Raw genomic sequence first — 13,080 nt, 5'->3', positions numbered from 1 at the left:
TCGGGCCTTCGGAGAACGATTTCCGTGGTCTTCTCCTCCCTGCTCCCCCCACCCACGTTATCATAGTTTCCATCCCTCACCCCGCTCCCCTGGTGTGCATGAACACACACACACACACACACACACACACACACACTCTCCGTGGAGCCTGGCCTGTAACTCCGGGTAGGTTTGACGTAGGCTCTGGCTAGACTGGGACAAGAGAAACGGCTGTGAGCGGCCCCTCCCCCCGTGGGCCCTTTCAGAAGTCACAAGTGGGGGGAAGATGACGGGGAAAGAGAGGCCTGGACAGAGGCCAGCTGCTTTGTGCTCTGTGCGGTCTCCGTCGGTCCAGCCCGTCAGCCTGGCCAGAACCTGCCGTCTCTGAGCCACGGCTTTCCTGGCCGAGAACGAGGAGAGCGTTGCCCTGGTTCTCCGCTCCGGGGGGTCCCGGGCTGGGTCATTCCTAGCGGCCTCTGCTGCCCGTCCGCCCTGCGCCCCGAGCCGCTGGCACAGCCTCGGGGTGCGCTTTCTAGGAGGCCGGGCAGGAGGAACCGGGCCCACTGGACGGAGCGGGAACCGGGGCGGACTGGTCTGGGGCAGCGGCTGGGCCAGTACAGCTTCCTGCGGCAGCCGCCCTTCGGGGCTGGTCACCTCTCTGCCCTGACCCCACGGGAGCTGCCGCTTCTCCTGACCGACGGCTTCCTCTTCTCAGGCGCGTCGCTTGATTTTCTCTGAGACAAGCCCACCCGTCCAGCAAAATAGAGTCCCTCAGGGTGACGGTTGATTTCCTGAAGGTGCCCCTTGGCCTGAAGAAGCCGGTGCTGAAGGAGGTGGCTGTGGGGCCCCCCAAAAGGCCCCAGCCTGTGGCCCTGGAGCGCTACAAGGCCCGGCGTTCGGACGCCATGGACACGGAGTCCCAGTACTCGGGCTATTCCTACAAGTCGGGCCACTCCCGCAGCTCCCGCAAGCACAGGTGGGCAGACGTGGGGGCGACACGGGTGGCGGAGGGTTAGGGGGGTGGGGGGAGAGGTGGGCGTGCACGGGGGTGGGGGGGGGGGTAGTTGTTGCTGAGAAGACGACCCAGGTCCCCCCCTGCCTGCTGCAGGGACCGCCGGGACCGACACCGCTCTAAGAGCCGAGAAGGGAGCCGCGGCGACAAGTCGGTGACGATCCAGGCCCCAGGGGAGCCCCTGCTGGACAACGAGTCCACGCGAGGGGATGAGCGGGTGAGCATCGGGGGGCGTGGGGGCCAGGCCAGGTGTTTTCAGGCTGATCGATGAACCTGGAGGTCCGTCAGAGGGGAAGGGGCCTGGAACCCCGGTCTCCTCGGGCAGTGGCCCTATCAGGGAGGGCATCTTGTGTCACACGTCCTGCGCTTGGGGTCCCAAGCGAGGACCTGTTTCAGTAGAAGTGAGGGAATTTAGTAGAGATCCTTTTGGAAGCTGCAGCCCCTTCCTCCTTTTCTCAGAGAGCTAGGGTGACCTGGGCTGTGTAATGGGAATTGCCTGGTTCCTCTGAGCTGAGGCCCGCCGGTCAGATGGGCTGGGAACCTGGGGCAGGAGGGGGCGGTGGGTGCGGCCTGGGGGGGGGCGTGGGCAGCCCTGAGTTTTCCTGGAGCCTCAGGCAGGGGCTCTGCCGCGCCCTCTGGTGTCAGGCTGCAGAACTGCACCGTCTGGGTCTGGAGCTGGAAGCCGGTGTGGGAGGAGTCGGTGGAGAAAGGGGAGGTGAGAAGGGGGGGCCGCGGGAATGACGCTGGTCACTCGGGGCGGGGTGAGCAGGTTGCTCCTGCTCTAAGCTCTGTGGCCCTCTGTGCTCACCTAGTAGGAAGGCCAGCAGGCAGACCTCAGTGCTGGATTAGGGCAGGGTCAGGATTTAGGGGGACTCTGAAGGCACCTCCCGCTCTTCCTTCCCGGGACCGTCTCTGGCTGGAGACTCCCAGCTCCTCTTCCCTCCCAAGAGAGCTCTGTGACCGACACGGGGACTTCCCGGGTCTTGGGAGCAGATGAGTACTTGGGGGAAATAGCCCCCCTCCCTCTTTCCCAATCCCGTCTTCTCCCTGAGACCTGGCGCCCTGAGTTCTCGAAGGGACCCCGAGACACGGTCAGCTCAGCCGCGGTGGGGGAGAGGGCAGGCAGCGTGTCTGGAGGTCAGCCTAGGGTGAGGAGTAGACCTTGAGCTGAAAGTGGTCGGTACACCCACTTTGTACCATCAGGTCAGACTCTTCTGTCCTTGGGAGAGGAGATTCGTCAACCCCCTGATCACTGACCCTGCCGGGCATCTCCTACACTCCCCACCCTGTGTCTGAGCCCTGTGACTCCGTATCCCCGGGCCATCTAGGAGTGAAGAGTGTGGGCACTGATGGCCACTGGTGGTCTTGGGGCCCTACTGTGGGAGGGTGGCCAGCGTCTGCAGAGATAGCTCCAGTGGACCAAACTCAGGACACTTGGGGACCTTGGCCTGTCTACCCCCTTGCCTCCAGGAACAGGCGGCCACTGTGCTGTGGGCATTCAGGTGGCAGGGCTAGCGGGGCAGACCAGAGACCCAGAGTGGCCCTGAGTCTGCCCATCTCCCATGCCATGCACCGATCATCTGCCTTCCTCCCCGCCCCCTGCGTCCTCCGCCCTTCACCGCACTGCTTGTTTCGGGTCACTCCCTGAATCAGAAACCTTGAGTGGCTCTCGATGTCGGGAGGATAGGCTCTCAGTGGTCAGCCTGGCCTGTCCGGACCCCACGGGCTGCCCCCGGCTCTGCTCCTGCACGCGGACCCTGCTCACTCAGTCTGCCGGCTGCCTCAGTTCACACTAACATTTCATGTTCCAGTGATTCATGGGGGGCTTGTCAAAATGCAGATTCTGGTTTAGTCCATGCGGGGTGGGGCCTGAGACTCTGCAGTTCGGAGAAGCTCCCGGGAGATGTCTACACTGCTGGTCCCCAGGCCCTGTTTTCAGTAAACAGGCCTTAGGGACTGTTTAGTTCAGTGATTCTCAATTTTGGATGAACGTTAAAATCATCTGTTTTTTATTTTTTATTTTTTTTTTTTCAACGTTTATTTATTTTTGGGACAGCGAGAGACAGAGCATGAACGGGGGAGGGGCAGAGAGAGAGGGAGACACAGAATCGGAAACAGGCTCCAGGCTCCGAGCCATCAGCCCGGAGCCTGACGCGGGGCTCGAACTCACGGACCGCGAGATCGTGACCTGGCTGAAGTCGGACGCTTAACCGACTGCGCCACCCAGGCGCCCTCATCTGTTTTTTAAAAAAAGGGTTGACGTCCTCCTGGGTGGGATCTGGGCATTGGTGTTCTTTCCCAGCCTCCCTAATGTGTGCAAGGAGGGCCCAGCCTCAGATGGGCCAGCCCCTAGGAGGCCAAGCCTGGGCACACAGTGGAGCTCAGTAAATACTTTGGTGGTTGCATATGGGCTGACTGCCCTCTCTCCTCTCTCTTGCTCTGCTGTCCCCCTCTCCCCTCCCCCTCCCCCTTCCTTTCTCCCACCCCTCCCCCTCCCCTCCTTTCCCCCTCCCCCCTTCCCTCCCTTCTCCTTCCCTTCCCCCTCCCCTTCCCTTCCCCCTCCCCTTCTCCCTTCCTCCTCCCCCTCCCTTCCCCCACCCCTCCCCCTCCCCTCTCCCTTCCTGCTTCTCCTCCCCCTCCTTCTTCTCCCTTCCTCCTCCCCCTCCCCTCTTCCCCTCCCCTCCCCTCCCCCTTCTCCTTTCCCCCTCCTCTCTCCCTTCCCCAACCTCTCCCCTCCCCTCCCTTCCCCTCCCCTTCTCCCTCCCCCCTCCCTTCCCCCTCCCCTTCTCCCTCCCCCCCTCCCTTCCCCCTCCCCTTCTCCCTTCCTCCCCCCTCCCCCTCCCTTCCCCTCCTTTCTCCCTTGCTCCTCCCCCTCCCTTCCCCCCCCCGCCCCTCCTCCTCCCCCCTCCCCCTCCCCCCTCGTCCTGCCGTAGGATGACAACTGGGGGGAGACGACCACTGTAGTGACGGGCACCTCAGAGCACAGCATCTCCCACGATGACCTCACGCGCATCGCCAAGGACATGGAGGACAGCGTCCCGCTGGACTGCTCCCGGCACCTGGGCGTGGCGGCGGGGGCCACGCTGGCGCTGCTGTCTTTCCTCACGCCGCTGGCTTTCCTGCTGCTGCCCCCGCTGCTGTGGCGGGAGGAGCTGGAGCCGTGCGGGACGGCCTGCGAGGGCCTCTTCATCTCCGTGGCCTTCAAGCTGCTCATCCTGCTGCTGGGCAGCTGGGCGCTCTTCCTCCGCCGGCCCAAGGCCTCGCTGCCGCGCGTGTTCGTGCTGCGCGCGCTGCTCATGGTGCTGGTCTTCCTGCTCGTCGTCTCCTACTGGCTCTTCTACGGGGTGCGCATCCTGGACGCCCGCGAGCGCAGCTACCAGGGCGTGGTGCAGTTCGCCGTGTCGCTGGTGGACGCCCTGCTCTTCGTGCACTACCTGGCGGTGGTCCTGCTGGAGCTGCGCCAGCTGCAGCCCCAGTTCACGCTCAAGGTCGTGCGCTCCACCGACGGCGCCAGCCGCTTCTACAACGTGGGCCACCTCAGGTGCGGCGACGGGCCGGGGGTGGGGGGAGGCCGAGGGGGGAGCAGGTGGGGAGGTGGGGCCGGCCGGAGGGCCGAGGGCTCTGCCTGCGGTAGGTTTCCAACGGGGTCCTGGGGCGGGATGGGCCGGGAGTCGGGAGTGGGGAGACGACAGACGAACGTTCGGTCATCAGGGACCTCACAGAGGGCTGGACCGAGGGGCAGAAAGGCGTGGGGCACGGACGGGGCTTGGGGGATCGCTTTTCGAGCCTTCCCTGGAGGCGCCGCCTCTGTGAGCTCTTGAGTGGGTGGTCACCGAGACGAGCTGGCCAGAGGAGGGACCCCCGGAGGAAAGGTGCCGCGAGAGTTCCTCTGCCCGCCCCCACCCTGCCCCAGGCCTTACGGAATATCAGGGGCACTTCCTGGTCCCGTAGGGAATGTTGGGGGACTTGGAGGGGGGGAGGTGACCCTTTGCTGGAGACCCAGGCCCAATGCCCTCTCTCCCCTGGGCTTCAGCACCGCGGGGGACTAGCGGGCCCAGCCCTGGGGAAGGCTTGGGAGCCTGGTAAGTAGACCTCAGGCCCTGAGCCAGGCTTCCTGGAAGCAGCCTGTCCCTGTCCTGTGTCCTTTCCCACCCCGCCAACCTGCCCTGATGTCCCCCCCCCCCCCCCCCGCACCCCTTGTCTGTCCCTTCTCCCTCCCCCCTCCCCCCGCCCTCTCCCCCACAGCATCCAGCGTGTGGCCGTGTGGATCCTGGAGAAGTATTACCACGACTTCCCCGTCTACAACCCTGCCCTCCTCAACCTGCCCAAGTCCGTCCTGGCCAAGAAAGTGTCTGGCTTCAAGGTGTATTCCCTCGGAGAGGGTGAGCGGCCCCGCTCCCCTTCCCTCCCGTCTGCTCCCTGTTTCCTTCTCAGACTCTTCCCCGCCTCCCCAGCCCCTTTGTTCTGTCATTTCCCTTGGCTCCAGGTGGCTGGTGTTAGCTGCTGATTCCACTTGCTGTCCCTTTATGCCGTGGTGTGTCCCCCCCAATCTGACTTCTCTGCGTCTGCTCACCAGCCCTGGCCCCGAGCCCTCAGCTCTCTGACCTCCAGGTCCTCCGGCACCAGGAGGCACGTGTGCAGGACCCGTGCCCTCCAGGGCCCTCTCTGTCGCTTTCCGGGGGGCCTCTCCCAGTCGTGGCCAGGAGGGTCGGGAACGGGAGGCATCGCAGCAGGTGGGCCCAGCCTCTGGACCGGTCAGGTGGCTGCGCCCTGACTTCCCGGGCTGGGGAGCGAGTGTGCTGTGACGCGACCATCCCTGTCTCTCCCGCTCCCGTGCAGAAAACAGCACCAACAACTCCACAGGGCAGTCCCGGGCTGTGATCGCCGCGGCCGCCCGGCGGCGGGACAACAGTCACAATGAATACTACTACGAGGAGGCGGAGCACGAGCGGAGGGTGCGCAAGCGGAGGGCCAGGTGGGTCCCTGGGCCAGGACAGGCTGCCCCGGGGCCTGCCGGGTGTGAACAGGCCGGGTAGAGCAAGGCCAGGGCGTTCCGTGGCTGCGGGGAACGCGTGAGCAATCGCGACGGGGTGCGCTGGGTTCCTAACAAGTTCCCGTAAGCTGGGCGCTGTCCAACAGCACACGCTTCTCAGCTCACGGTCGCGGGGGTCAGACACCGCCGTCAGGCACGGCTTAGCTGGGCCCCGCGCTCAGTGTCACAGGCTGAAATCAAGACGACTCCCATCTGAGCCGGGGTCCTCTTCCAAGCTCCTGGTCACGGTGGAATCAGTTCCTTGTCATCTGGCCTCAGCGGCAGCCGCGGTGCTGCGGTTTGCTTTTTCCAGCCACAGCAGGTCTCTCCGAGTTCTGTACCGCCTGGAGAACACCGTGCTTTGAAAGGGTCTCGTGCAGTGACAGCGGGCTGGCCAGGGTCATCTCCTTGTTTATAACGACCAGGACAACCTACTCGACACTTTAATTACGTCTGCAGAATGTACCGAGACAGCAGAGAGAGTAGCCAGGACGATGGGAATCTGGTAGGGTGAACGAACGGGCCATCTGTGAATTCTCCCTGCCACAGGGGAGCAGGGGCCCAGTAAACGAGGTGAGCCTTGCCTGCAGCAGCACGGACGGAGGCTGGATCGGACCTCCTCCCCGTGGATCTCGTAGGCCTGCTCGGCTGTTGGTGCCTTTTTACCTGCAACAGATGAGGTTCTAGTACAGATCTTGGTACATCTTTTTTAACTTTGTTTATTTTGAGAGAGAGAGAGAGAGAGGGAGAGAGAGTGAGAGCAAGCAGGGGAGGGGCAGAGAGAGGGAGAGGGAGAATCCCAAGCAGGCTCCTCACCGCTAGCACAGAGTCTGACTTGGGGCTCGAACCTGCGATCCATGAGATCATGAGCTGAGCCAGAACCAAGAGTCAGACGCTTAACTGACTGAGCCACGCAGGGTCCCGTATCTTGGTACGTTCTTAAGTACTGTCCTCTCTTTTTCCTGTTCACGCTGTAACGTAAACTTGTCATACCTGAAGGGTCTTCGCTGCTGCCAGGTCCCACCGTGGTCTGGTGGGATTTCCAGGGGGCCTCAAATAGCAGAGGGCCCCAGGATTTGACCCTCGGCCCCTCCTCCCACACGGTCTCCAGGCTTCAAGGGAGGAAGTTATCCCTTACCTGTTCTGACATGAGGCTGGTGTCCCTGCCGTCGATGGGAGATCAGCAGCTCCATTTGTCTGCCATTCGGCCTGTCTCCAGCTGTCTCAGAAATGGTCCTGGTGGGAAGGAACCCAGAGGTGGCACCCGCCCCCCCCTTCACCTTTTGCCCCAACCAGGGTTTTGGATCTCCTGTGTTGCCAATGCGGTCCTTGGCCCGTGGCCGACGTCTCCCTCCCCTGTTACCTTGGTTGTAACCAGTAAAAGACTTTTCCCTTGGTTTTCAAAAGGAGCTTTACTGAGAGACCCTCGGAGCGAGCGCGTGAATAACCAGAGAGGCCGAAGCGGGACGTGTTCCACGTGTTTACTTAGTCCCGAGTACCCCCCTCCCCGCTCCTTGAAGTTCCTGGGGTCCTGGCTTTCCGGACGTTGTGTGCTTTTCACGAAAACTGACTTCTTTTTCGTGCTTCCCCCTTAACGCCCTCCTCGAGACTCACCCACGTTGTCTCTGTGTCCCTCGCGTCGCTGCCTAGTGGTTCACGGATGACTCCCCGCCCCTAACCGGCATCTGGGTTATAGGCCTTCCTTTTTTTTATCCTGTTTTGACGGCTGAGTAGTACTGTCTGAACATGTGAGTTGTCCGATGCCCAGCAGGTGTCCCGGTCTCTGGGGCCCTGTGTGTTCACCTCTGGCATTTTGCTGTCATGTTGCTTGTGTGCCCGCCCCCCAGACAGATGTTGACGTTGCCCGTGCTTGAGTAGAAGGCTGTTCTCTGGATGTAGTTGCGTCTGCTGGTTTGGCCCCCCGGGGAAGGGTGACTTGGGGGTCTCGTGGAGGAAGGCATCAGGAAGGCACCTGCCGCTCTGTCCCAGAGTACGGTCCCTGGCTGTGTCTGGGTTGGACGCTGGGGTCCCCGCGCCGGGCTCACTGAGCTCTACAGCTGTTTCCTGCCCCCCCCGCCCCGCATCTGTGCACATGCGCCCCCCCCCCCACGCACACACACACACGGCCCCCCTGAGCCCAGCCCTTGGCTCCAGGTGGGTTTGTGGTGCTTCTGGTGGCGGGGAGGGGCACAGCCTCGCCCAGGCGGCTGGAGCAGGGGGTGGGGGCTGAGGGAGGGGGAGGGGCGGTTGGTCCAGGCTCCCCGTGTCCCCCAGGCTTGTGGTGGCGGTGGAGGAGGCCTTCACTCACATTAAGCGGCTGCAGGAGGAGGAGCAGAAGAACCCCAGGGAGGTGATGGATCCCCGGGAGGCTGCCCAGGCCATCTTCGCCTCCATGGCCCGTGCCATGCAGAAGTATCTACGGACCACCAAGCAGCAGCCGTACCACAGCATGGAGAGCATTCTCCAGCACCTGGAGTTCTGCATCACGCACGACATGACACCCAAGGTAGGCCCCCCACCGTCCCCCTGCCCGCCCCCCCCGCCCCCGGGTCCTCCCCCCACCCCCCGACAGCAGCCTGCCTTGCCCCTGTGCTCTCACCACATCCCTGCCACCCTCCCAGCCCCCACCCCCCAGGTCTCTTCTCTTACCCCTGGCCCTGCCCCTCCCGCCTCGTTCCCAGCTGGTGAGGAGAAGGGACGGTTTCTCCTGGGAGTGGCTGTGGCCTGATTCCCGTGTCCGAGGTGGCAGCACCCGACGTCCCCCCTTCACACCCTGCGACCTCCAGCAGGCACTCTTTGCTCTGTGCTCTTTTCAAGCCATGACCCTCCCTCGGCTTTATCGTCAGCCTCCTAGAGTGGCGTCCCCAGCCACCCTTGGTGAACAGGGTGACCGCGTCCACGAGAGCTGGATGCAGGGGCAGGAAGGATGAGGAGGCCTCACGGTCCTAGCCCCGTGCAGGGAAAGCGCGGGGTTGCCGGTCCTGACCCTGCGGTGCCCCGTCACCTCTGTGGGCTCCCGGTGCCCTGTGCTTAGAACCAGGGTCCGGAGCAGATGAGCTCAGCGCCTTTCCGCTCGAACGTTCTAGAGTGTGTGGAAGCAGAGCGAGCCGGGGAACGTCGAGGGTGGTGGGGGGGGGGGGGGGAGGGGGAGAGGTGACCACGCAGCCCCCCCGCCCCTCCTCAGGCCTTCCTGGAGCGGTACCTGGCGGCCGGACCCACCATCCAGTACCACAAGGAGCGCTGGCTGGCCAAACAGTGGACACTGGTGAGCGAGGAGCCTGTGACCAGCGGGCTAAAGGACGGCATCGTTTTCCTCTTGAAGCGCCACGACTTCAGCCTGGTGGTGAGCACCAAGAAGGTCCCGTTCTTCAAACTCTCCGAGGAGTTTGTGGATCCCAAGTCGCACAAATTTGTCATGAGGCTGCAGTCTGAGACATCGGTGTGACTGAGCAGCGGCAGGGGTGACGCCAGGGCTCCCGCGGGTCGGGGAGAGCTTGGCTCTCGCCTCCTGCCGCCCTGCCTCCTCTCGCTCCCTTTTACTTGAATTGACTCCCCCCACTCTCCCGCCGCCCGACTGCTCCCCCCTCCTCCTTAGTCGCACCCCCCCCCCCCCCCCCCCCCCCCCCGGTGAGCCTGGAGAGGCCACCTGCGTCAGCAGTGCCTGGGATCCTCTCTCTCTCTCCCCTCCCCCGCCAGCCCTTACTTGGTGTCATCGTGCAGGAATCCGTGCCTGTCCCCCCTCTGCCTCCGGATGGCATTCTCTTCTGAGAGGGCATGGGGTCCCCCGGAGCCCCACCCCCAAACCAGGCTCTTGTGCAGTTTTCTCCTGTGGGCCCGACAGGGTGTCGCCAGGGGACAGACAGGACAACACAGAGCCACTGTGCCAAACTCCTCCAGACGGTGGGTCATCCGCTGCTCCTGCCCGCCCAGCTGGCCCGTCACAGACGCTGAGTTTGTGGGGCAGGGTGCTCTCGCACCACCCCCCCCCAAGCTAGCCCGAGTCAGGGGTCTCCCTGCCAGGGTCGCTGGCTCCGGCTGTCAGAACCTCCCCCTCACATCCACACGTATTCAGAGCGAGGGACGGTCCCTAAAGTCTTTACCCTAAAGTCTCCACCTTCTGCCTCCCGTGGCCACAGCCAGACTGAGGCCGAAACCCTCTGTGACCACTTTCCCTGGGCCATGGGGGACTGTACCCATCCTTTGGGTCTTTCCTAGGCAGCCTCCGAGGGAAGGACAGGAGGGACCCCGGGGAACATGGCTGACCCCTGCCCTCTGAACCTGCCTGCGCCTTCGCTCCCGCCTGGCTGGGGCAGGTCCCCCTTCCCGGTGAAGGATGACGAGTCGACTGCTGCACAGATTGAGTGGCTTGCAGACCATGACCCGACCCCCGCGGTCTTAGACCGACGTTTTGCTTTCCTTCCCCCGCCCCAGCGTGTCTCTTCTCGGCGCCAGGGGCCTGTTGTCTTGTCTCTCTTTGGGGGGGATCTCTCTTTGGGGGGGGGAGCCAGTAACTCCTCCTCGTCCCCTGCCTTAAGCCCACTTCTTTGCCTCAGGGGTCTCCTTTCCTTGGCTGGCCAGGGTCCCCTCCTCTCCCTGCCTGGTTCTCTGGGCTCTTGTCTCCCTCAGTACTGGGGTGAGGGCCCAGGATTGCTGCCTTCGTGGGCATCGGCCCCCCTCACCCCGGTGAGCTTCCGTAGTCTTTCCACCCGATCTGATTTCTCGCGAGTTCAGGTCTCGTTTTGAGCCAAATCCGCTGGCTTTCTGAGACCTATTTTCAGTATGAATCTGAGCCTTTAACTCAGACACCTTTAAATTATGTAGTTTTAGCCAAGAGGACCGGAAGCGGAAACACCGGTATACCTCCAGCCTGGGTCCACGCGGAGGACCATTCTGGTGGCTGGGCTGGGGCCGCCCTGGGCCAGGCCTCGGAATAACTTTCAGGCCCGTCTTCTCCTGGCCAGCCTGCCACGCGGAGCACCCCCTCGGGCTAAGATCCCCACCGGTCTCTGACCAGGGAGGCTTCCAGTGTGAGCAGGGCGGCCCCGACGTGATGCAGCCTAGTGGTCACGTGTCTCCCCTGTCCTCTCTGAAAAAGCACATCTGTCCGTCCGCCGCTTACTAGAGAAGGGCTCTTCGGTTCACGCTTAACCCGGTCCCCACAGATGTGGGTTGTGGGGCTGACTCAGGCACTGCCTGAGGGAAATACATCCTGTCCTGGGGGTCGTGGGAAGGTATCTTCTCTCCAAGGACCTGGGCTTAAGAGGAGTCCCTCTGGGTCACATTTCTAAATACCTCACTATCCTGGAAAACGGGGCCCGGATGGTGATTGGGGTCGCTGCCTTTGTGGGCAGGCGTGGGGTGTGTCGGGACGTAAGGACCGAGTTGGGGCGGGCCCAGGGAAAGGGTTTGGGATCTTTGTGGCTGCCCTAGGTTAGGGGCGGGGGAGTGTTTATTTTAAGAACCTGCCATGTGTTTAATCACTGTGATTTTTTTCATTCCTTTTTCCTAAAACAAGAAAAATTCCCCCCCCCCCCCACCTCTCTAAGCACTAAGGGCTGTGGCTGAGAACGGTAGTCTTTGGGTCCTTTGCGGCAGAACTGTGGTATTTTGTCTCCTTCGATGATTGTTATAATAATTATTATTTTTTAAAACGTCAGGATGAATTGTCCAGTGTGTGGCTGTGTGTGTCTTTTGCTTCCCCTACGTGGGGAGCTGTCTTCATGCTGTGAACTGATGTGGGGCGCCTCTGAGCCCTGTCCCCCGCTTTGCCTGTCCCATCACGTGCTGGGTTTTCTTACTTTCCTCCTGGGGGGGGGGTGAACTTACCTGTGCCCCCCGCCACTGCTCCCCCAGAACACCGGAACTCCAGGGCATCCTGGCTCATCCCACTGCCCCCACCTTGCCTGCCTCTTCATCACCTTGGAACCTTCTCGTTCCTCCCTCCACACCAGGACGCTGTGCCTCCGGCCTTCACCTACCTCGCCACTCTGCCTCGGCCCCCCACTGCTCCCTGTCTCTCCAGTGACCCTTCACGCTCTGGTTATTTTTATTTCCTTTTGCTTTCTCGTGTTTTCTTCCCATCCCTCTCCACCTGAGCCTTTCATTCTTCACTGTTCCTGCTGCACACCCCGCTACGGTACCTGTGAAGAGGCATCGGGACCCCCCCCCCCCCCAGAACCTTCTCATCGGAAACATCCGTTCCCAGAGTCTGTGCTCCTCTCCTTCTCTGTTGGGCCCCTCTGTGCTGTCTGTCCGTCTGTCTGTCTGCTCTTTCCCCTGCCCTTCCCCCCAGGGCAGCATCTGCTGATGGATTCGGTCCTGGCGTGTGATTGTTGTGAGATCTGTTCTTCTGTACGCGAACGGAAAGGGGCTTTTTTGGGTCTCTTCCGAGTGAGATTGTAAATGTAGAATTTGCCACTGTTGAATCTAGGTTTGTTTTTTTTTTCCTCCTCTTTCTTTTTCTTTTTCTTTTTCCTTTTTTTTTTTTTTTTTGGGTTACAGAGACCTTGTGCATGCATGTAGAAAATTGTAAAATGTAAATTTTTTTTTAATATATAAAAAGCTTGTTTTTACAGTTTGCAGTGGATCTAAACATTATGGCAATTTTAGGGATTTTTTTTCTTAAACATAGGAACTAAAACTGTACAAATTTTTTTTATATAAAATAAAGACATTTGACTTTTGTGGGGGCATTGTGTTGTTTTTCTTTTTTTTACCGGGGTGGGAAGCAAAGCAGGCAAGGATCTGCTCCTTGTTAGGGGGAGAGCGGCCAGCAGGGGGCGGTGTGAGCCCATCGTTACTCTCCGGCCCCTCGGATGTGTGTGTGAGACTGGAAACTACCTATTCTGAACCCAGATTCTGAGAAGAGAGAAACCTAGGAAGTGAAGACCCGGCTGTTCCCTGGGGTGGTTGTCACGATAAGGAGGAAGGAAAGCTTACTTTTTGGACGGATCCATAGGAATTTCAGGCAGTAGTTGGTTTCAGTCAACAGTGATAACTCGTCACTTTCCATTGAGGAAAATTCTCTCTTTTTTTTTTTTTTTTAATGTTTATTTTT

The 13,080-nt window shown here is 61.3% G+C and overlaps 1 protein-coding gene across 1 annotated transcript; it reads left to right on the top strand.

Moving 5' to 3' along the window:
- Positions 1-704: 704 nt before the first annotated feature.
- Positions 705-12,642, top strand: VANGL2 (VANGL planar cell polarity protein 2). Its single transcript, XM_032591822.1, has 7 exons — positions 705-955; positions 1,088-1,208; positions 3,925-4,532; positions 5,237-5,373; positions 5,831-5,966; positions 8,298-8,529; positions 9,208-12,642. The coding sequence occupies exons 1-7, from the start codon at positions 885-887 to the stop codon at positions 9,466-9,468; spliced, it is 1,566 nt and encodes a 521-aa protein (XP_032447713.1). The 5' UTR covers positions 705-884; the 3' UTR covers positions 9,469-12,642.
- Positions 12,643-13,080: the final 438 nt, after the last annotated feature.

This window comes from Lynx canadensis, chromosome F1 (genome assembly GCF_007474595.2).
Source record: "Lynx canadensis isolate LIC74 chromosome F1, mLynCan4.pri.v2, whole genome shotgun sequence".
Taxonomy (NCBI): Eukaryota; Metazoa; Chordata; class Mammalia; order Carnivora; family Felidae; genus Lynx; species Lynx canadensis.
This window is presented reverse-complemented; position numbering and strand designations above follow the sequence as displayed.